Genomic DNA, 24,314 nt, shown 5'->3' with positions numbered 1-24,314 from the left:
AAGAATAAAGAACTGCCCACTCGAAAAGATCAGGTCCAAGAACGGCTAAGGAACCTGAAGGTGCACAAGTCTATGGGACTGGATAGAGAGACAAACCCACAGATCTTGAGGAAAGGGGCACATGAAGTGGCTAAGCCACCATCCATCATATTTGAGAAATTGTGGCAGTCCAGTGAAGTTCCTACTGAAACGTAACCCCATTTTTTAGAAAGGGAAATAAGGGAGACCTGGGGAGCTACAAGGCCCGTCAGTCTTACCTTGATGCCCAACGAAGGTCATGGAGCAAATTGTCCTGGAAACTGTGTTAATGCATATGGGGAATAAGGAGTTCTGCTTGATCAGCCTGGAGAAGAGAATGCTCCAAAGAGACCTTCCAGTACCTAAAGGTGGCCTACAAGAGAGCTGAAGAGGACTTTTTACGAGGGCATGTGATGCTAGGACAAGGGGAATGGCTTTAAACAGAAAGATGCATAGTTGAAATCATTCTGAATTCCTTTGCATAGCTGCAGCAGAAGTAGGCCATATATGTTCTTCACATATGACCGATTCCTTAAGTAGATAGAAGATTCTAGGTTGCTTTGCCAAAGCACAACGTGTTTTTTCTAAGCTGGTAGTGGTTCTTGCAGCTGAAATAGTTCTAAATTTTCAGTATAAAATCTACTGAAAAAAAAGCACCTGTTGAGGTGTAAGGGTACAGTATTACTTTGGCTTGGCAAAATATATAGGGATATGTTGAACTCCTACGTTTGTGCTCACTGCTTTTTTATTTTTTAATAAGGCTGTATTAAAATGTTTTTCATTAAAGCAGGTTGTATTCCCATAACAGAAGATTTGGGGCTCTTGTGTCCATGACACTATCTATAAATTATCTTCACAGTTTTTCTGGAGTGACAGCTTACTTGTAATTGTTAATAAACAAAAACTTTCCCACATTTCATGATATGAATGAAATGCAAGGTGTGGGGCAGGGGGAATGTGGAAATACCAGATGTTTCTTCTGCTGCAACCTTTAGTTCTGTCCTATTGTGTACCTGTCTCAAGTGCTAATACTGCATATTTGCATGGTCCTTAAATTGTTTGGTTTGATTTTTTTTTTTAATTAAAACAGGCAACAACAGAGAGACCTTTTATACAGAAACTATTTCGACCAATTGCTTCAGGAGGACAGTTGCATACTTTGGGAGACCTGCTCAAAGATGTGTGTCCTAGTGCTATCACCTCTGAAGGTACTACAGAAATAACTTTTTCACAATAAGATAAATATTTTCCTGTATATTTATTTGTTTTGTTTTTAATATGCGTATTTTGGAGGTAGAACTAAATGTCAGTACCAGAGTTTCAGATTTCATTCATTCCTGGCTCTTTAGTGTGCCCTGCATCACCTTTATGGTTTCAGTAGGGTAAGACTGAGTCCTTAGTCACTGCTGAAAAATTAATCCATAGAAGTTTTATTGTAAAATTCCTGTACTCTTTTGCCCTTACGATGGTGATAGTATAAATATTCACTTTATTTTCTGCATTAAAAAAAAAATCTGAAAGTGTCAGCAGATTTTAAGTTACCTTTAATTTTATATTTCAAAATCTTATGTCTAAAACTCCAAAACTGATAGAAATTAAAGATGTTTTCAGAATGCTTTTTTCTGTTCTTGACGTCCAACCTTTTAAAATGTAGCAGTAAGAGATTTTTACAAGTATGTAACAGTTTATGTATGATTACAAATTAGTATTTTGTGACCAATTAATGTAGCATAGTATTTCATACAGTAGCATTTGTTGATCTGCACTTACTCAGGAAACAGGCTTTTTTTGGGTGTAATTTTAGTCTTAAAGCTTACAAGTACTGGAACTGTGATACACATTTCAGGGGGAATAAAAGTAACAGTTATGTACTCTGCAAATTTAGATCAGAATTATTTAATGCAAAAAGTTTTTCATTTGTTCTTGCTGTTGTTTTACCAGTAGCTGTAAATGAGGAACTTATGAGGAATGTATGGTCTTCTAGAGAAGATCTTGGCACAGAATTTACTGGTGTAGTATCGGCATCTTTTGACAGTGAAGCACTGAACTGGAAATCAGTTATAAAATTCAGTATAATCAGTATAAAATTCTTCAAGATTTTGTTGTACACAGAAGTTGCTTGATTCAAAATTAAACAGTTGTCATGGATTTATCCCAATATCAGGATCTTAGAAATTCACTGAAATATCAAAGTACTTTTTTTTACCCTTGTTTAATACTTGTTAACACGTGACAACAATTTCCAAAAGTAACAGAAGGTAAGAAAAATATGGACTATTGCTAACCATGTGTCCATTTTTCATAAAGCTATTTTAAATTTTGGAGCATTATTTTAAGTAATGCTTTCCACTATTTGTCCAAAAGATAAAGGGAGATACCAATAGATAAATGAATGTTAGCACAAGCGAGTTTAACCATCTTAGCTGTCAGTATTGTACAGACCCTACTGGAAAGGTACAGAGTCAATTTAAAAAATTAATAAGAAGGATGGATGCATTTTAACTTGAAAGGTAGTTGAGCACAAATTAAATAAAAGAAACTCAAAAGCATTTGTGCACAAGTCATTCATGATTTAAGGGATGACAATCTTTATGAAGATTTGCCAAAGCTGCAGACGATGAATGTGCTAGTTAGCTGCCCTTATTGAAAGTGTGTATGTAATACAATTCCATCTGAATACCAGTGATGATGCTTCCCATCAGTAGGCTCTTTTTTCAGAGGCTGACAAAAGGACCAACCTTTGACAGAACAGAAACATGCTGTGCTAATTGCTTGCTTAGTTTTTGTTAACAGCTAAAAAAACTTATATTTACTCCACTTGGACAAAAAACAAGTTGGAAGTAGAGCAACTAAAGCAGGTACTATACTTACACATAGAAGGAGGGATGTGAAATTTGGTGGGTTTTGGAGTGTTGTAATATGCTTTTATGTTCCTGTACACATGTGGTTAAATTTGCTACAATTTTTACTGAGAAACTTGCAAACTTAAGAGTTTAATAGATCTGGTCCCTCGCATGGATGTGAGCTATCCAGAACTCAGCACATTCTCTCCTGTAACATAGCTTTGTATTGTAGTGTTGATCAGTTGTTCCTCTTGTATTGTGAATGTTCTGCCCTTCTGGTATGCTGGAAATCTAGGGAAGCTATCTGAGCTAAATGCAGAAAATAATGTGGGCTCCTGAGGAGATGTGGGGGTAGACTGATACACAGAGGCAGTGGAGGGGGGCTGAGAGTCTGTCTGAACAAGTAACTTGGAAGAAAATGACAGATCTGGCAATCATTAAATGTGATGGGGAGAGTGACTGTAAACAATGTGGCAGAATAAAAGAGATTGGGGCAAAAGCCAAAACCTGACATAATAAATGTGAACACCTGGACAGAGTAAGTGGGGTAGGAGATGATAAAAGGATGAGGGAGAAAAAGCAGCATGTTGCTTGTGGAGCATGCACAGAGGTTGTGCAAGGCATCTGTGAAAGAATGGTGAGTAGATACCTTGCTGGCCAAGTGATTCAGAGAAGGGATTTGGAGAAGCAAATTGAATCAGAAGTTGAAAAGAAGGGTAGTTTGTGCTGGCAGAATGACAAGCTGCAGGTGAAGAGGTGGAGCTGGGGATTGTCAGATAAAAGACTGAGGAAAACCTGTTCAGAGTTTGCAGTGACACAGACAGGCATACAAAGCAGAAATTTAGGCGTGGCAACATGGAAAGAAAAAAAAGGAAGAAGAAGAATTAGAACAAACCAGAGGGATGATGGAGAAAGGTTCAGGCATGAAGGAAGCTGACCTTAAAGATGGATGCCCATGACAGCAGTGATTCTTACTGCTAAGGATCATGGACAGGGAAGCACAGTGCTGGTTTATGCTTGACTGCTAGAGGTCATCATAATCTGTTCACTGATTGTTCAGTTTAGTCAATAAGTGATTTTGATTATTGTCTTGCTTGACTAAATGCACTAATTCATTATTCAAATGTAATGTACACTATATTAAATGTTTATGCTCCAATACAGCTTTGAGCCATTTAAAAAACCAACCAACTCACCAGACCACTTAGTGGCACTTTTGAATTTTGCCTGTAGAAATATTGGTAGCCACAATAAGGAAAAGTGTTATCCTTTTCCGTCGACTAAACTCCCAAGACTACAGAACCACGGCACATCTGTGCTACTGAAGTCTCCATGAAACCCACTCAGTAAAACAATTTTGTCTCTGATGCTGGATTACTGAGAATTTAACAAGCTTCCTCTGTCAACAGATGTTCCATCAGATCAAAATACAGAGGAGATATGGGTATAGGAGAGTTTAATTTGCAAGCATGTTTTGGAAACCTGGAATACTACACCTAAAGGTTTTACTTCTAAAGCAGTTGTCTCCATTTGAAGTTGAATACTTGAAGTTTAGAAGGTGTCAGAGCTGTAGACTGGCTGTACAATCCTAATTGCCTTACACACTTAACATTCATCTGATAATCACTCTCTGCCTCTCATCTCTCTTTGTCTTTGAGATTATTATGTCCAGACTGGACATATTTTAATGTAAGGTGTGTGTAGTGAAAAATCACAGTCCTGATTCTTGAAAGGATAAATCAAGAATGAATGTGCTTCAGGAAGTATTATAAATTAAACAGCTGAATATTACCTTTGGGAACAGAATTTAATTCTTTTTTCCCTGGAGAATTCATTCCTATGTGATCGCAGGCAAGCTGATTGTTACAAATAAACAATTTATAGAGAGGAGCATCAGAAAAATCCAGTGATCAGCATTGAGTGTTCTGCTGAACAGTTTGCTTGCTTGTACTTGGAATCAGTGAGAACTCTGGACCTTTGAGTGAGCAAGCCCCAGGCACTCTCTAAAGTTTAGGCCTCATAACTGTTCTTCTGTCTCCAAAAAATTAATATTTCTGGCTATAATATCACTTTGACTTCAATTTATGTTGTCTAAACTGATGATAATTCAGGAAACTCTTGTTTAAATGGTTTCTGAAGGAGAAATAGATTGTAGTCAGACATTAAAATTGTCCTCTTAAGATCTTACTTAGTATCTTCTACTATTTTTCTTGTAAATTTGTATGTTTTGTCTTAATCTACACTTTATTCTGGTGGAGGCATTAAAATCATACTGTAACAAACCAGAATACATTATCAAAGGTTTATTAAAAATAATTTAAAATTTTTTCACATCTGGATTTTCAGTTATCAAAGTTTAGATTTACTTAATTTTTCTGAATAAAGGAGATAAAAGTAGTATCTCATCAACGATATGCATAAAGATATAATAGATACTGGAGAAGCAGGGTTTTTTTTATCGTTTTACTCTTCTTTTCAAAGCCATTTATTTATTTTTCCAAGCTGTATTTAACCTCCCTCTTTAGTGAATTGATTCGCTGGTGACATTAACTGCATCTTTTCTTCAGTGCAACACAATCAATATGAGTTTCTCTCTGTTTTTCTCCATCTGTTGACTCTTTCCCCCCCCCTTTTCCTCTATGGTTTTCTCTTTTCCAATGACTTTTCATTCAGCTGGAGGCTCCACGGTCATTGTGGTGGTTGCTTGTTTGTGGTGACATCCGTAACTGAGCTTTGTGCCGTGGGAACACAGAGAGTAGATGGTTTTCAGACTCAGCATTTGTAGCCGTGTACTGAGCTGTTCCTGCTGCCAGATTCTTAGGGACCACCACAAGAAGCGGGAGGGAAGGGTTTCAAGAACCACCCACAGTGTATATATGCCTTTGCTTTAGGAAGCATGGATATAATTAAGTCTTCCTTTTAACTGTGCTGAGAAATATGTTTCAATTAAAAAATGTATTTATATATATGTGGATTGAATATATGCCTTGATTACCAACTGTTGAAAACATAGTGTAAAGAGCACTGTCAAAAGAACAGGTTGAATAATGATATTAAAAGATTGGTAGTGAAAATAGTCTTTGTAAAATGCTGTGTCAATATTATTTTGGACTGTTACAGACTGTGGGTAACTGTTTAGAATACTGCGTTTTATTTAAATTAGCTTATGAAATTATTTATTCGAGGCTTTTATTGTTTGTTGAAGTGCTGTAAAAAAGGAAAACTTGAACTGTTATTATCCCAACCCATACTTTTCTGTCTCTCCTCAAACTGGTCCTTTATTCAATCATATATATTTTTTTAAAAAGATAAATAATAAAATGTATATGTATAAATTTTCTTTCTGCTTAATGAATTCTGTACAGTGTTCACCTTTCTGGTTTGCTGAATAGTTTCATCTCCTTAAACTGTTAATCAGAGAAAAACTGGTGGACAAAAGACTTTTTGTTATGGGTGTTGTTATACCAAAAGCAAAGAGTGGCTGCTGTTTAGAGTCCATCCTCTAACTCTTCAGATTGTGAGGCATGTTGACTTTATCTTCTCTTGTCCTCAATCACTGCAGTGGTGTTGGAGCAGAGTGCACAGTAGGTGAGAACCTATTTGTCAAAATGCATGTCAGGCATTTCATACATTAGTGGTAATGGTCAGAAAGTGTAAAGAAAAGCAGTAGGATTAGAACAAGAACTGAGAAGCCAGTGTAGCTCTTGAAACTATTGGTAATTACATTAATTATCTTGAGTGTAAATGATACCATGTTTTTCCGAAGCAACAATGAGAATGACTGTCGTTATTAGTAGCAAACCATAGAATGGTTTGGTTTGGAAGGGATCTTAAAGTTCATCTAGTTCCAACACCACTGCCATGGGCAGCGGTGCCTTCCACTATCCCAGGTTGCTCAAGGCCCCATCCAACCTGGCTTTGAACACTTCCAGGGATGGGACATCCACAGCTTCTCTGAGCAACCTGTGATGCTGTCTCGCCACCTGCTGAGTAAGGACTTTATTCCCAATATCTAATTTAAACCTGCCCTCTTTCAGTTCAAGGCCATTTTCCTTTTTCCTAATACTTCGTGCCTTGTAAAAAGTTCCTCTCCAGCTCTCTTGTAGGCCTGCTTTAGGTACTGAAAACGGCTTTAGGAGTAATAAAATGTTCAGAGAACCTTCAAGGAAGGTGCACTTATTTCACCTTGTATTATTCCTCCTGCAGTACTGTGCAGTACTTTGTTCCAGAAGGCTAAGTTAGAACTGATATAATATATAACCCTCTCTAATGTCTGAATAAGTGCTTAGACAGCAAATGTGTTAAATCATGTTTTCTCATTAGCTGAATTTCTTTTTACATGGTTCCGATTTAGCTGTTTCATAGGCAGTGGTTGTGGTTGTGGCAACAGAAACAGTAAGACCTGGTCACCACCTTCCACTTAATATTGATACATTTCATTTGTTTCAGTTATTTTCTTCGTGTTTCAGTGATTTTCTTTGCTCTGGTCTTCCTGTGTTGACATAAAGTTTGAGAAGCAGTGAAGTCCTTCTTGTCATGTTTAATAAATATTAAAATCTGTATTTTCAAATTAATCCAATAATCACTTCCTTTTTATAGTAGTCTGCTGTAGTCTTTCTTTAAGGCGTGTTATATTTTTGTGTTTAGTTACTAAACTGTGTTTTATCAGTTACACAGCAGTTCATAAATTTAAGTCACCTCAGTCTGAAATTTTACTATGGATAAGCCTATATTGTGTATTAGTGTATTTTTTATTTACTCTATTTCCATAACTATTGTTTAATTCAGTTTGTCTAAAGACTGCATACAATTGAAATCAAATTTGGGAGTTGTGTAGTTATATAGGTATACTTAGCTTGCTGTTCATGGACTACTATTCATGACAGTCTAGAGTTTTTGGAAATCCTTCCTGCAAGATGGGCAGTTTCATTTCAGTTTTCAGTCTCTTAAGGTAAAACATTGCAAGTTCTGTGCTTTGAACATAGTAAACTGTGTTTAGTTCTCAGTTGTGATCATCCTCTTTTGGAGGAGTGTGTGTGTACTTGTTATGTTTGCTTCTCCCTAGTTGTTCATACTTAAATCTGAGGCAGGCTGGTCAGTTAGGTTTTTGGGCAGTGTCTCATTATATTTGATCCTGTTGGCAGCACCAGGAAAGAGGGGTACTTATTTTTCAGTTCTCTTTTCAACTTGCATTGACTTACCTTATTTTATGTCATGTTGATGTCTCTTCTTTTTCCTGCCCATGTTCCTTCATTATCTCTTCTAGTAATAGCTCTTGCTGTCCTTTGTTACTCTTTTTCTATCTGCTTTTGCATCCTCTAAAACTAACTGTCCTTTGACTAAGCTCACCATAATTTATGTAACTAATTTTGCAGATTTTCAAACCTTAGTTGATTTCCTAACAGGAATAGATCTAATTCTCTGGGATAGTAGACAATAGTCACTTTTGTGTTAGTTTTTTCTTTCTGCTTTCTATCTTTTTGTCCTGTGGTTTTCTATTATCTAGACTTAATCTTCCATTTTCCTAGAGTTTACCAGCAATTTTTTGTATCACTGGATATGAAAATCAAAATATTTTGAGACCTAGGGACTGTGCCTGTCTATCAGCATTCTTCCATTTCCCAGTTCCTCTTGCTTTTCATTTGTCCTTCAAGGTGACCACTGTCCTGGTTAGTTGCTCAGGGAAATCAGAAAAAAGTTGTCCAGTGTCGCCCTTCTCATTCACCATTTTACACTCTTGAAATTGTACATATATCCTTTCCAGCCATCAGTCCAAAATCTACAGCTTTGCTTCTCATTGACTGTGCATCATGTAGCTTTGAATCTAAGCTCATGACAGATGGCTTTTTTATTTTAATATGAAACACCCATTCATGAGTGTTTAGAATCAGATTATTCTGATTATTCATGCTGCAGCCTGTAAACTCATTGTCTGATCTTTTTTCCTATGCTTGTGGATGCCACTTGCACAGACAAAAGTTGATTCTTTAATTGGACAGTTCTTGTGTGGTAAAGTGCAATTGTCTGCAGTAGTTCCAGTTCCAGAAAATTAGGCAGTCATTTAAATAACTTCAGAGTTACTACTATTTATGTAAAGATTTAGTGGATTATACAGGAACAGAATAAGATAAACCTTGATGTTGCTTGTGGTCTCTTACACTGTGTTGCTGTAGTTTCTATGCAGGTAAGGAAGAGAGGAGAACATGTTGTTGCCTGCAACTCTAGCATAAGATCATATATCTGATATAATAGAACATGTTACTTATGGGTATTCTTCCTCAAGATGATGAATGACAAAATTATCCATCCCTGAAGGACATAATCCCATGGCTACTCTCCTCTACTGTCTAAAATTCTGTGTTGTACTGAGATTAGGTGGATTAGGCCACCTGCTTACAGCAACACTGTTGTTTATGACAGATAATAAAATTAAATGTTATTTATCTGTTGTGTCAAGGAAGTCATGCTGTGTTTCCCCATGATTTTCTGTATCTGGTGATAGCGTTCCTGTTGCCAATTAGGGGGCCTTTATCAAATGGGGGAAAAAAAAGTGAATCATTCACAGCTATTGAAAAAATATTTTGTTTAGTACACATTTATGAAGTTCCTGTAAATGAACATCCTAATATTGTAAACAGTTCATTTAGAAATGGTGACTCATCTTATTAGGAGAAAGGGAAGAACACATAACTACAAAGCTACAACTGCAAGGGGAAACAGTTTTGAGTTCAACAGAATGCTTTGAAGAGGCAAAGGGTTAAAATGATAGAAAACAGAGTTCTGGGGAAGGAAAGACTTTTCCTCTTCCTAACAAGAAATTTAAGACATTGGGCATAATACAAAGATAAAAACTGTAATGCAGAAGAAAGCAGTTTTCTTGCACTGCTATCATGTCTAAACAATTCTGGATACAATTTTAATTTGCTAGTGTTGTTGAAGTCTTCATAAAACTTGTTTTGATTTTTGTCTCATGCTTCCTTGAAGGCTCAAATGGTAAACATTTGGACATAATGACGCAAACAGTAGGCTATCAATCATTCCCAGTTTTCACAGCATTGTTGTTCATTCAGAAAAGCTGCATGAACTGACCTCTTTCTAAAGCAGTGTCATTAGTTCTTTCAGAAAAAAAAACAAGGATCAAAAAGACTTTCAGGATTCTTCTCTTAAGACTTGCTGTACTGAATGATTTTGTAAAATTAGGGATCAACTGTTTTCAATTAACTCTCAGCTTTTTTTAATGTATAATGTATGAGAGACTACATATTAATTGTTTTTGTTCTCCCTCAGTTTTTTAAGCATTGACTTCCAGTAAATTAGTTAAACAGAAAATTGAATTTAGATTAGATTTGCCATGTAGACTCCTAGTTTTGATACAAATGAGAAATTGTGCAACAGAAGGAAGGTAAATTTATGCAGTGTGAATGTCTTTGGATAGACATGAAATATGACTGGGCTTGCTCTGCCTGAGGTCAGAATTAGCTTACTTGGGGCTTACTGTGGGAATTGTAGCAGCACAGCACCGTCCCATTCCTTGCTGCTCCTGTGGTTAGCAAACTGAGGAAGTCTTTGCTCCGCATGTCTAACTAGTAAGTCTGATTGCATGTGCTCTCTGCAGGCTGGTCCCTGCTTTTCAGTGCTGTGGAGGTGCAGTGTTGAAATACTTTCCCAGGCCACCTAAATTTAAAACTATAACGAGCCCTGGGCAGTTTTAGGCACTTTATGAGCCACACTTTGTTCCCACATGGCTGTGAGAGTATTGTGAAGGGTTAGAGGTCTTGCAGAGTGTGGGTGTACTAAAAGATGGTTAAAAGCTCGCTAGCGATACAAATTCTAGTCCACTGTCTCCTCTGCTGTGGGAGTCATCTTGCAGGCCACAACTGACCACAACTTCAGACCATTGCTTAAGCTATTCCACCCTCCTTGCGTCCTTGACTCAGTGGTGCTTTCCGTGGTGGAGGAGGTCACCCTGTACTTCTCCTTTCTGGTGTGAGTCATTATTTGTGCCTGTTATCTTTTCCTAACTAGGCCATCTGCTTGGATTATCCTTCTGCATCTGACTTTTTGATTTTTTTTTATTTTTTTTTTTTTATACCCACAAACACCTACCTGTCCCAATTGCCTTTTTTTAAATTGAAGTGGAAATGGGTTTTTTTTCTGTGTTAAAATTGCATGCCTTTTAATTTAGTAGTCCTTTTTGATCAAAAGGGATGAAAGTCCAGAGGTTGGCTTGAGATTATAGAATTAATAGTCATGACTACAGAATTAATTAATGTAGAATTAATTTGTCATGACCACATGGAAAGGTGCGAATAATCTGAGAATAGTGTGGCAGCTGTGCTTCTTGTTATCCATCTTCATTTCTAAACAAACTCTTTACATAATCAGAGAGGGTTTCTGTTGTGTGAAGAATGTGCTGGCTCACTTGCTCCGAAAAGGAAACAGAGTGGGTATGTGGGGCTGCTTGTGATTTTCTCCGTACAGTTTCTTGGGAAACACTGAACATGGCTTGGTTTTGAGGGTTTCTCTAACTTCACCTCAATCAACTCTACAAGGATTATCCATTTGGTAGCTTATGAGTGCTTTGCTCCTTTCCTACTGGCAAATGGAATTAAATGTATTAAGTCCAAATGCCAAGATTCTGCACCTAGGATAGAGTAGTGCAGAGCATGGATATAAACTAGGAGAGGAGTGGCTGGAGAGCAGGCCTGCAGTAAAGGGTTTGGGGGTGCTGGCCAGTGGCAGACTCAGTATGAGGCAGCAGTGTGTCCAGGCAGCCAAGAGAGCAAACCACATCCTGAGGTGCATCAAACACAACACAGACAGTCAGAAGAGGTGATTATCCCACTGTATTCAGCATCGGTGCAGCCCCACCTGGAGCACTGTGTGCAGCTCTGGGTCCCACAATGTACGAGTGTCAAGGTACTCAAGTGCCTCCAGAGGAGAGCAGCAAAGCTGGTGGTGTGGCTGGAAGGCGTGTCCTGTGAGGAGCAGCTTCCTGAGGAAGGGGAGAGGGAGGTGTTAAGTTCTTCCCTGAGTATCTGGTGATAGGACAGGTGGGAGTAGCTCAAAGCTGTACTTGGGAGGTTTAGACTGGACCTTATGAAGCATCTCTTTACCATGAGTGTGGTCAAACACTAGAACAGTTTTCTAGAGAGGTGGTAGATGCTGCAAGCTTGTCAGTGTTTAAGAACCATTTGCACAATGCTCTTAATAATGTGTTCTAACTTTTGGCCAGCCCTAGATTTCTCAGGCAATTGGATGAAATGATCGTGTTAGGTCCCTTCCAGCTGCAATAGTCTATTCTAGTCTACTCTTTACTCTTACATCCAGTAACTTTGCTAACATCACAAGAGTAATGTGCTGTTTCTTTGTGACTTAGAATGCCCAGTGGTTTCTGGGCATGCACAGGCACGCACATTCAGAATGGTAGACTGTAGGAAGAGGTACAGCAAATAGGGAAATAATCCTGTTTCTCAGACAAGCCTTTGGAAATTTGTTCAGCTTCAGCTGAATTTGTTCTGCCAGCCACCCAATAAGTTTTATTAGTATCAGACTCAAGACTATTCTCTTTAAATTAGTCAAACAGCTAATGACTTTATTCAGGCACAACAAAGTTTTTTAAGTCTATCCTTAACAGTAGTAGTATGAAAAGGAGAAAGTAAAATCTTCCACAGGAGGATTCTGTTTGGAAATCTCAAGCCAGCATTTCTAAAATTCTCTCCAGAAGAGAGGTGGGGTTTTTCATCCTAGAATAGTCTGCTCCTCCTGGGAACATCAGTGTCCTACCACCAATTTCCTGACTGAATGCTATATAGATTTGGAAATCTAGGCAGTTAAGAAAAGATTGTGGAAAATTACTGACAGAAAACCTGCCTGATTTCTAGTTATCTGCAATGTATGTGAGTTTTAGGAGAACTGTTGGGATCAAAGCATTGTGACAGAATGTTTTGGTTGTGTTGAATTTTCAGTTTTAAAATGAATATGTTTTGTGTTTTAGGAGGAGACCTCAGGTTCCTTATGCACTGTACACATTGCAGTGTGTTCCCACAGAATTTATAACTTAGGTAAAAGATGAGTGAAGAGAGACAAAAAAGGAGAAATTAAGAGGCACAGAGAGGGGATGTGGCTTGTACCTGTCACATGGAGGTCAGTAGCAGAGTTAAGAACTGGATTTTTTTGAGTCATGATCTAAGTCAGTCTGTCTTACCCCAGAGGCCACAGAGGTCACTCAGTATGAATGGGCCATCAAAAACTTCACAGAAAGAAACCCAAACCGAGCCTTCCTTCTTGATTCCTTGCTCACAGAAATAAGCATGTCAGCAACAGCTGAAGTACACAAAGTACAGAGATTTACAGGATATTTCTTATGGTTAGTTTCACAGAAAATGTGACAGTGCCTTTAGTGCCATAATTGTTGCAAGAGTAACTGGAGATCTGGGTCTACCAAAGCTTTCAGGACACAGTAATGACCCTCTATGAAGATCCGCAATGATAAGTTCTCAACCAGGACACTGCAGCACACAAATAGATTTAAATGATGTGTTCTCAGTGTTTTTATTTGTACCAGTAAACAAAAGTGGGCTAGAACCTGTGTTGTTTGTGCTGTATGACTATTAGCAGTTCTTGGGCATAGTTTTGGTCAAGGCATATTAATACTCTCCCAGAAATTTTGAGCAGGGCTCATGGATTAAGTGTCGGGTCTATTCTCAATAGGCAGTAGAGAGGGGCAGATAATTTAGCTGAATAGGCATGAACTGTTCTCTGGCATTTGTCCTGAAGTTCAAAGAGTGCGTTCTGGCCAATTTTCTAAATTATATCTATACCTTTAAATAGGTGTATGTACTGTGTCTTTGGGGGTTGGCTGAGTAAAATCATTCCCATCTTCCTTGCATCTCTCTTGCAGTCTGGTTCTATTTTGCCTTGATGCATATAGGTATAACCTGATTTTTCCAGGATATAAACTTCTTACAGCGTTGGAAAAAATAGAACCTGCAAAACTAAAGGACCTACAAAAATAATTAGGAGAAAAATAGCCATTTTACCAGTAATGTTAAGGACAATAATCCACTACGTGTCCTAGTCTCTTCTCTAAGGGTTCAGCAGCACTTACTAACTAGTTATCCCCTGCTTGAATACCCCATTTTAATCAGAGATTTTAATAACTTCACCATCCGTGGATAAATGGTGGATAACTTTATATTTTGCTTTGCACCTATAGCCATTTGGAGAATATCTGTTAAAAAACAGAGGTAAAACTTTTCCTTATGTTGAAGACAAAGTCTGATGCAGTGGTTTGGCTTGTGCACAACAGTGCTGCAGTCAGTGAAGATTTGAATGCACTCGTGCTCCTTGACCTTTTTCCAGATGGTATCATCACCACATTTACAATGGCAAAATACAGCAGTCTCTACACTTTGGCAAACTTCACTAGGTCCAGTATCTTTGTGCAAGCTGTCACCAGCCATTTAAGCCAAGAAGCCACATGGATGAACCAGATACTCAAACAGATGCCCTTCTGACACTTGGGATGTTGGACATCAATATCCTCAGATGGAGAGATGGTTGCAAAGCCAGTTCTCTTTAGTGGTACGAGCTAATGCAGCCAAATATTATGGTAATCATTTTCAGACCTGTATATGTTTGTCTACATAGCTAATGATTCCTAGTAGTCTTGCTAACTAATTAATGATACAAACGTATCATTGCAAATGCTGTATGTTTGTGTTGTAAGCTTTACGGATCTGTTTTTCTACTATAAAGCAGAAAAATACTTTCTGAATTCTAAATTAAAAATTTTTAGGTTATGAGTCAAACTCCCATTAAAAATGAAGATTATATTATAGTCTATCAGCTTTGCAGCTAACTGTCTCAATATTTTTGAATGGAAAAGCTAAAAAGAACTTTTGATGAAAACTTACTTCCAGTTTTAACTCTGATCAGGTAGCTGTTTTGAGAAGGGGTTGTTATTTTTTTAGTGTTGAATGTAAAGAGTCCTGCAGATACTCCATTACTCATTTCACCACTCTTTCCTGAGTTTTTCAGTGCTGGATTCTTTAATTTTACTGTGGTAGAGATCTCTAAATACTTTAGTCTACTGGCTGTTCAAAAGAACCTACAGTACATGTACAAAAAATGGTATTTCATGTGTGCAAACTCCACAGCCTGCTCATTACAGAATTTATTTTTTGACGAGTAAGGGCCCGGAAGAAGCTAATGTAAGTATTTTAGCAAGGGTTTGTATTTCTCTGATAAACAGCACTCCCCTTCTGTTTGTGATCACAGGATGAAAGCTCTCTAAGCTTGTATATGTACATTTTTACTGCTACATCATGTAGTGTGCTCTTAAGATTGAGATCTCATTCCCCAGGAAGCATTTCTGTCTAAGATTAATTGCCCTTTTAAAATCAGTGTTTGATGTATTCCTTTGGCTATATCCTGACTCACTTTAACCCTCTTTGACCTGACCCCACTGACTATTACCGCCATGGCTGGAGCAGAAATCCTTCAGCCTGATGTATGCAGTACAGACTTGAGCCTGTGGTTTTTCACATCAATGGATTCAATTAGCTGAGTCTTTACTGATCAGCTTAGCAGAGGTTGAAGAATTTGTCAGACATGGAACAAAACTGTCCATACTTTGGGTATAATTGAGTAGCTCATCTCAATTTTCACAGGTAGTTTGCTTGTGAAATTGTTTACTTTGTTAAATAACATAATAATATTCCTGGAAGTAGCATTTTTAAAAAGGAAAAACCAGTTTATTTTTCTCTAGTTAAATAGAGGAAGGCACAAAACATGAAATAACAGCCATTAAGCCTTCAATCTGTATGTGTCACTTGTCACTCTTCAGCCAAATGGTTTTAAATGGTAATTATGTCCCAATGTCCACTTTTGAATTTGATGTATTAAACTGGGCTGATAAACTAGCAATTAGCATTATGGCTTGAAAACAAGTGAATGTGTTGGTCTCTTCTGTATTGAGAGTGATTTTTCAGAACCAGTAATCCTTCTTTGCTTTGCAAAGGAATAGATCATAATTTGATTAGCTGAAAAGTTCTTTATAAGAGATGGACGGCCATTAGGATCACAGAATATTTGCAAGCATGATTTGAATTGTAGTAACTTGAAATGAAGTAAACTTGAGGCTGAAAGTTCAAGAATGCCATTAAAAACCTTTAAAAGTGTATGAATGTGCATATGCTTAGGGGATATATAATATGATTGCATAGAGAATTTGTTATTTAATTGTTTGGCATAATAGTATTTTGAAAACAATGATACTATAAAAGTTCTTACAAACCATTAGTAAGATGGTCTTTTACAGCGAATTGTTTTGCTTTAGATCAAACTTTGTAGAGATAAATCTTTATCAAATGTGACTTTTTTTTGTGGGATTTTTTTTTTTTTCAAGAACCACATTAATCATGTTTAGCTGCCTAGCTGCATAGAGAGCCCTAATTTCTGAAGGTCAGTTGTACACTGTTTGGAGGGAAGGGCAACCTCAAATCTAATTAAGGGCATAGTGCATAAAAGGGTTAACTTATTGTAAGTCAAGATGCCTGCTGTTCAAAAAAGCTACACGACTTTTAAAAGTGATTTAGCTCTCCTTCAACAATGGAAAATATATCATGGATGAGTTGGCTTCAATTTGTCACGCATTCAAGTGTTTATCTTTTAATGCACACCCTGCCTGTTCCTCATGCATCTAAATGTGTTGAGTGCTTGCTTGTTACATGGAACAGCAGCACAATTTACATTGAACTTCGTCACTTTGTTCACATGTGAATGGCCAAACTTAATACATTGAAGTAAATCGTTTTATAAGCCTCAGCTGCTAACCTCAGTCTTTTATAAACTACTACAAGTTTATTACTAGTTCAAAGATGAGGCTAAGACACTGATGCTAGGGAAGAACAGCTATAAGAATATTTCCTGGGAGTTTAGTCTTACCTTTTTTATGCTGCCTGAAGCTAGATATTTGATGGGGAAGCATCTTTGGCCTTTTAAGGTCTTCTAAAGCCCTTTAAAGACTAAAATGTCAGATTTTTAAGAAAAGTATTTTAGAGTTCTGTCAGAAGTTAGTTTGGGACTTATTCCAAGAACCCCATTTAAAAACTTCTATGAAATATGCAAGAATAAAATAATAATTAAAAAGCAACAACAGCAAATTTCAGTTAAGTAAAGCTTAACCCATTTCCACCCTCTATCTGCTTTTCCATTGAGTTGCATGAACTCTTTCACAGAAGGAAAAGTTCCCTCATCTTACATGGTGTTAGTGTAAGTGTTAACTATTTTGGAGAATTGTTAAAAATGTCTGCTCAGTCTTAGTCTGCTTAGTGGTGTTTTAGGCAAAATTCACTTTCTCTAAAAACTTTTTGAGTGGACTAGAAAAAAAGGGTTTCTAGTTTATTTACATGCTTTCAGGCTCCTATGAGATTAGAAGTGTAAGCCAAGTTCTCATATGCTGCTCCAAAGTATCATAAACTTTAACTTGTGGTCGTTACTTTAATCTGCTTTTTTTGCTATGTTTTGGAAATGTGGCTGTCTAACCTTAAGATAGACTTGAGGTAAAAAATGATAGAAAATAACAAGAGAGAAAAATTTCTTGGAGAAGAAAATTATGAATGGAGTGATGCCAAATACTTGATTTCATGTCAGTATTTAGTGATATTTAATATAGATGATGGTAATATTGCATATGATAATATTGCACTTCTCTTTTGGGGATAGAGAAGGCTGGACTGTGCCTAGGATAATACAAGGAATGTAATTATATAAGAACTGTGACAGTTTTATCCTTTCTGTTAAGTCACAGGTGTCTAAATTCAAGTTGAGATGTTTATACCATGAGAAGATCACAAAGGTACCAGCCAACTGGCCTGTGTCAAAACCATGTAAATAAGTAGAATTTACTTATTTACATGGTTTACATGTAGCTAAATTAGTGGATATGGATTTAATATCAGTACATACTTATATCTTGCCTGGAGCTGGGCATTTGTAGTGAGGTACTCTGCAAGAACAGAGTTCACCGAAGTTGATACAGGTCTAGTTCAATCATAATATTTTGGACAAGAAGTTCTTATGAGGGGCTCTGGTAAGATGACTTGAAGGTGCTGTAAGGGTTATATTGAGACACATAATATGTGACAGAACACTTCAGGATTGAGAGACTGCTGTTTATAACTTTATTTTGAAGAAGAATTTAAAAAATTAGCTTAATGAGTTAGAAGAGGTACGTTGAACACTTGTTCTGTTATCTGTAGGGTGTTCAGTAAAGTATTAGAAATTAACATTCCTTTTAAAAGAGATTTTAAAACAAAATACAAAGTTGTAGCTTTTTTTTACCATACCCCAACTGAAACCAGACATTCAGGAAAACAATGACCTTCAGTTTGAGCAATTGAACTCAAGTTGCTACCAATGGTTAAAATGAGTGATATTGTCTTGTTGCTGACAGTTAACTAAATCTATGTCACGGTTTATTTATATTTATGTAGGGCAGTCAGAGTTTGTCCAGGAACTGTAATTCTTATTCTCCAAACCACATCTTGTGTTTGGAACAATTCTTCTTTCAGACAGAATCATTTTGAGAAAGAAATTTGTACTAAATAATGCACTGACCTTGCATTTCTGTGTGTGAGTTCTTCACCTTAAGTCAGCTTCAGTGGCTTTCCCCAGTGCTGGTGAGATATGTAGGCAGGAAGGAAAAGTTAGTCCTGTGCTTTCATGTCACATATCAGCATCTAAAATTTCTGAGGTCAGAGGAACCTTTTGTTGTGGCTAGGCTATTGTAGAGTTGGCTTTGCCGAACTCTTTGTGTGCTCTTGCTCTTGGTCAGAGGATACTGAACAGTGTATCTGCTGGTGTGATCCAGTATGTCATCTGTGTGTCTCCTCAAAGATCATCATTCCAACTTGGGGGAGAGGAAGAGAATAAGGATTTTGGTAGTTTGTGTGGTTGAAGTGGGGTTAAAAGCATGTTAAGATTGCAGTGGAAAATGAGTCACTTCTAGTGGTAGAGCCTACTGCTGTGACAAAACAGGGTCGTTTTTGCACAAGATGGAATTCACAGAAAAGTAAGGACAACCTGGGATATGCTGGCTGAAATAGGCTAGTGTGAAGCTTCTGAAAGCTCGTAAGATTTTATTCCTAGTTAAAAATTCTAAATTCTAACAAAAAAACCCCTGCTCAATCGAACGTGTCATAAACTTAGACCTTGAAGCTATAGTTTCTTAAGTAGGAAATACTTGGTTTTAGTAAGAACACGTTTGCTCTCTGAAGTACTTCTGCTGGATTCATTCGAAGAGCAGAATATCATTTGGCCATGGGATTTGACCAAAATCAACTTTTTGTGCACTTCTCATGAAATTACATAAGTATTGAGCTCTTGTTAGTACTCAGCTGCTTAAGTAAAATTTGTTCAGTATACAAATTCATTCTTCTATTTGATCTCTTTATATTGAGGTTGTCATTACGGTGGAATCAGAACACTTCACCATATTTCTGTACCTTGGTCATTATTACACATACATATGCCAGAAACTGATTGCAGATGTTCCAGTTAGATTGGAGTTTATGAATAGGAAAGCCTGTAATAATATGTGTTAATTTCTAGTACTTTTTTTAAAGGTACTGAAGAAAAGTAAAGCATGAGTATTTAATTTATACATGAGTTTAATTCATTCTGGAGCTATGGTTGCTCACTGAGCAAAGAAATATTTTGCCATGAATTAAAAAATATATGGTATCTGCCTATAGTAAGTACTACAAAAGTGATGTGAAAATTTTCATAAATACTCCTTAGAGAGTAGGGTGTTTTTTTGCATTATATGAACATGTGGGGTTTTTTTGTAACACACACAGTGAAAATAATCGTGAAGCTTGTTTTGTTGTAAATGGTATCCTGTCTTTGTCACTTTTAATACTGGGCATTGGAGCTGTTTGGCCAGGTTACTATTAAATGAGATAGATGCTCTTTGTCAAGTTTCAGAGCTAACAAATTAAACCATTGCTGATTTTGAGGTTTGAGGGTTTTTAGAGATGCTACCTACTTAAAAGTGGAAAAAGTGAAGCATGTTCATCAAATATTTTTCCACAACCAGTGCCAAAGTCACTGGTGGAGAATTTCTTTAGACTATGAGACTTGTTTGGGACTATCTCATCTCCATATGTCCTAGACTATCCAACCAGAACTGCTTAGAGAGGGGAAGAATAACTTCAGCCACTGTCCAGTGCTTTCCTGCCAAATGTGGTTACGAATTAGAACACAGTCTTTAAATTTATTTGCTAATATAAAATAGTCTTTTGGAAATGAGTGCACAGTTTCATGTGTGATCCTTGGTGCTAGACCAGAAGCCTAGCTTCCAAGAAGGAAATTTTCACTTTTGCTTACTGGAGATTTAGCCTTGCCCAACTTTGTCTTCAGGCTTTCAAAATTGGGTCAACAGTATCTTTCAGTAACAAACTTAGTGGTTGCACACTACGTTACTCACACGAAGCACATTACTGAAAGCTATGTTTCTGTATGTAATTTCCTAAGAGGTCTTACAGACGTAGATTAAAATCTTTCCAGTGAAGGTGTTGATGTATCTCTTCAGATTCTGAGATGTCTGAGGCACCAGGTGCTGAGCACACACTGTTCTGCCAGATAATTTGGGGAGCAGAAGAAATGGGGAGGAAAGCAGCCACACCACAGTCACAAAAAGAAAATTCTGCTGCGTATAATGCTGTCCCAAGATGAGTTTTCCTAAAGTATGGTATAGCCTATTGGCAGGAATACCTTTCGTATCATCTTCTCCAGAGCATAGGATACATTCTGAAGATAAGCAACCAAATGTCTGTGGCCCACTTCACAGCTGGAATAGCTGGCATCCGGTTATGTTACACTATTAAAATGCTTCTCCTGCATGAAACTTGGTTGTGTTTACTCCTTATACATTTTCGTGTCGTTGTCTATAGTCCTGCGGCATTGTACCATACAGGAAATGCATTGTTTGCTCCTAATTTGAAGTACCAGGTTCTATTTGCCCTTTTAGGGTTGTAAAGCCAATTTTATAAGTGGTGCTACCCCCGACTACAGGCAGATTCTAGGACTTGCTATGCAGAGAACTTGCATACTGAGGATTCTAATTGAGTACTCCAGAGGCACTTTTGTTAAAGCCTGAATATCTTGTATTGTCTATTGGTTAAGGGATTTAAGCCTGCTAAATTGCCCTGACAGGTGATTGCTTGAGGCCACGAGTCAGAAGGGAGGTATTTCATGCCACTAAAGAATTTTAAGTAGTGCATCACAGATGTAGTCTGGCTAGAGGAGCTGATCTTGTGTAGGTGAAAGGAGTATGTCACTGCAGCACTGCTGAGCATTGAGGTGCTAATCTGGGTAAAAAACAGCTGAAGTAAATACCTGTGACAGAGGCAGTGCCTTCTCACTATTCTGCTCTCAAGCACTTGAATATGTCTCAAAACTAAACCAATCTTTTATCTAGAGTTCTTTCTTTTAAATAATAATGTAACTCAGTAGATGCATCAGTGGTTATGTGCAACAGTCTGAATTGATGCTGAGTAAGCTAATTTTCCTTATACTGCGTAGTTTCCTTTGCAAGCAACAACTTACATAGCTGAAGGAAAGAAAAAAACTTACTGTGTGATACCATGACATTGCACATCTTCCCATCCTCTCTGAAGTCTACAGATTTTCTTCTTTGTTCTGCTGTGTCTTGCTGATCTCTAGATATTGAGGGTTTTTAAAGGAAGCTGGAGATTTGCAACAATGAATATTGTAGTTAGGGCATTCCCCTTAAAGAAGAGAGTGGACTCAAGCTGCCTCAGGTTGAGAGGGCTTTGAGCCACTCTCTCAAGGACTCACTTGAGATGCAATAGGCCACTCTCTCTTGCTTTCTTCCAGCAGATGCCTATCTTCAAAAGACAGTCCTTTGCCAATATTTTCTCGTAGTGGTTTCCTCATCAGGAACACAGAGCCACCTTATAGGTGACAAAAAAGCAGATCTCTTCTTAAGCCCTTCAGTTCAGAGATTCTTGTTTTTCTCCATTTTCTGTACAGAGCTGGAAAACTCTTCTGACTTTACATGATATGATTAATTAGCCTGGGTCTGGTCAACACTTTGTGATGCAACCTTGAGTTAGGGTCCAAGTTAAGTGAGCTGAATGTCTCAAAATTGTCTTAGTACATAACATATAAGCATAGATACCTATCTTCTGGAGATGGAATATTGTTAATTTTTACCAAAAAGCTTTATCATCTGTGCTTAGAGCTTGCCTTTAGTAACTTGAGGGGGCTATAGTGCATTCTCTATTGATACAGCTCCACAAGGAAAGTGAAAAAAAAAAATTAATTTTGGGACAACCATTCTGATAGATGACTTAATTAGTTTTCAGGGTTTTTTTGGTTCTATTTTCGCAAATGCCAAAACAGTGTTTGTTACTTGTGCATCAGTTCAGTAATAAAGAAATACTCCAAGGAGCACTACGAAAACTTACAAAACATATATTACTATGCTTTTATTTTTCTTGTATTTCCACTTTGTCTTACTCCCAAGAGTAATTTGCAGTGAAGCAAAAAAAACCAACTTAGGTCATGAGATAAGCAACATGTAACTGAGTCCTGACAGGATTTTAAGAAGACAAAAAAAGTTGGTGAGATTACTGGAAAATTAGAACTTAGTGGTTTTGAGGAAATCCTGGATTTTTTTCACTACCTTACTGAATGTTGTAGAATGGGTATTGACAGTAATGATATTGTCAGGTCTGGATCCTGTGCACTGCAGATGAGGAGAGTTATTTGCCCTAATTTTCACAGGCATTAGCCAATGATGTAGAGTGTCATTACTCTTTGTAATTAGCTTGTTTAAATTTTTTACCATTAATGTAAATATATTGTGTTTAGCAGATTGTACACTTTGTAGATGCATTTTGTCAGTTTAAGAAGGCTTCTTGTGATCATAGAATGTTGGGTGGGGAAGAAGAGGACAGCAGTTGGTCTGTCAAGATGCAGCTAAAATCATGGAAAGAAAAATATTTTGCAAATCTATTAATCTATTGTATCTCTAAAACAGATGGATGAAGTTTTCGTCGTAGCTAGCAAATCACTCAGGACTCAGATCACAGTGGAAATGGATAAGAATTAGACAGCTATTGACAAAACAAGAATACTCTTTAGTAATTTTTTAGTGTATTTGCTGTTGACAACTGTTTGCTACAAAAAGGAGAGAAGAGTCTATATGAGAGAGACTCTGATTTATAATCGGATGTGTGACGGAAAACATGAAAGTTGAGGAAAGTTTGGGTAAATGTGCCTTAAGTGACAGTTTATGGTTCCTAGTAACAAGAGAAGAATGTTGAAGTAAAAACAATGGATTTTGTGAAAGAAGGCTGCAGTAAATACAGAATTGCGAGATAAGATCTCTTCAGTCAAGCCTCAAGGGGAAAAGGAATTAAGGAGAAGTGATGCTTTGTCAGAGATAATACTAAAGCACAAACAATGCTAATGCAGAGATTTAGATTTTAATTAAACTGTAAATTCTTCAATGACCTCTGAGGCTTTCTCAGTTTGCCAAGGAACAGAATGAAAGATTTGTATGAGAAAGGGACAAAGCTGGGTAAAGAGCAACGAATGGAGACACCAAGATTACCTGCACTTCATTTTTAAGCAAGGGTAGGCACATGCACACACATGTGAAAATATTACGTTGCACAGTAATAGAGGAGCCAAAAAAAGAGCTTATCATTTATAAGCCTTTCCTCCAGTGGCAAGAAAATGATACTGGGGTTCTAAAGCTTTTAATCTTATTTTTTGCAAGTTTTGGCTAAAAAGAGTCAGATGCATTCTGTCATCTGGTTTTATGCAAATTAGTTGTTTCTGAAAATTAAATAATACAATGAAACATTTAAAAAGTCACTAACACCAGTTTAAGGAATACCATAGGTAGGTTTCATTTTAAAGTGTTAAATACGTATTTTTGGAGGTTACTTAAAAATATTTTGATGTTCCCTAACTCCTTAGAAGAAAGAAAATTGGTGTTGTAAATGAACGAATGCACCACCACAACTGGGTTTTTTGAGATCTTCCCCTTTGGAGTTTATTCTCTTGACAGTCTGACTGGTAGTGTTTCACCCCAATACCTGTTTTGGCTAGAAATACCAGAAGTTGGTTTTTAAATTATGTGCTTTGTTCTTCAGACTTGTCTGCAATAAAACCAGAAACCAGCAAGTGTTTATGCTTAATTTAGTGTGATAATGTGTGTATTATGTATTTAGAGAATCAAGACTTTGTACAGAATATACCATACGTAGGAAATAAGTAACAAAAGTATAATGCTTTATTTTAGGCAAACACAACTGTCTGCTCTTGCAGGAAGAATTATTACTAGCATAAAGTCAGCTATGTGTTTAAGCATGATTTTTTTACCGGCATAATTTAGCTGTGTGGGCATAG

General features: G+C 37.2%; 1 protein-coding gene across 2 annotated transcripts in view; it reads left to right on the top strand.

The window, feature by feature from the left end:
• ATG5 (autophagy related 5) overlaps positions 1 to 24,314 on the top strand; it is a 91,356-nt gene that overhangs the window by 45,527 nt on the left and 21,515 nt on the right. For both annotated transcript variants that reach the window (XM_063389730.1, XM_063389729.1), the window contains exon 7: positions 1,109 to 1,226. In XM_063389730.1, coding sequence (XP_063245800.1) covers positions 1,109 to 1,226 — 118 coding nt within the window. The remainder of the gene's footprint in view (positions 1 to 1,108; positions 1,227 to 24,314) is intronic.

Source organism: Prinia subflava, chromosome 2 (assembly GCF_021018805.1).
Source record: "Prinia subflava isolate CZ2003 ecotype Zambia chromosome 2, Cam_Psub_1.2, whole genome shotgun sequence".
Classification (NCBI taxonomy): domain Eukaryota; kingdom Metazoa; phylum Chordata; class Aves; order Passeriformes; family Cisticolidae; genus Prinia; species Prinia subflava.
The sequence above is the reverse complement of the archived record's forward strand: the minus strand, read 5'-3'. Positions and strand labels throughout refer to the sequence as shown.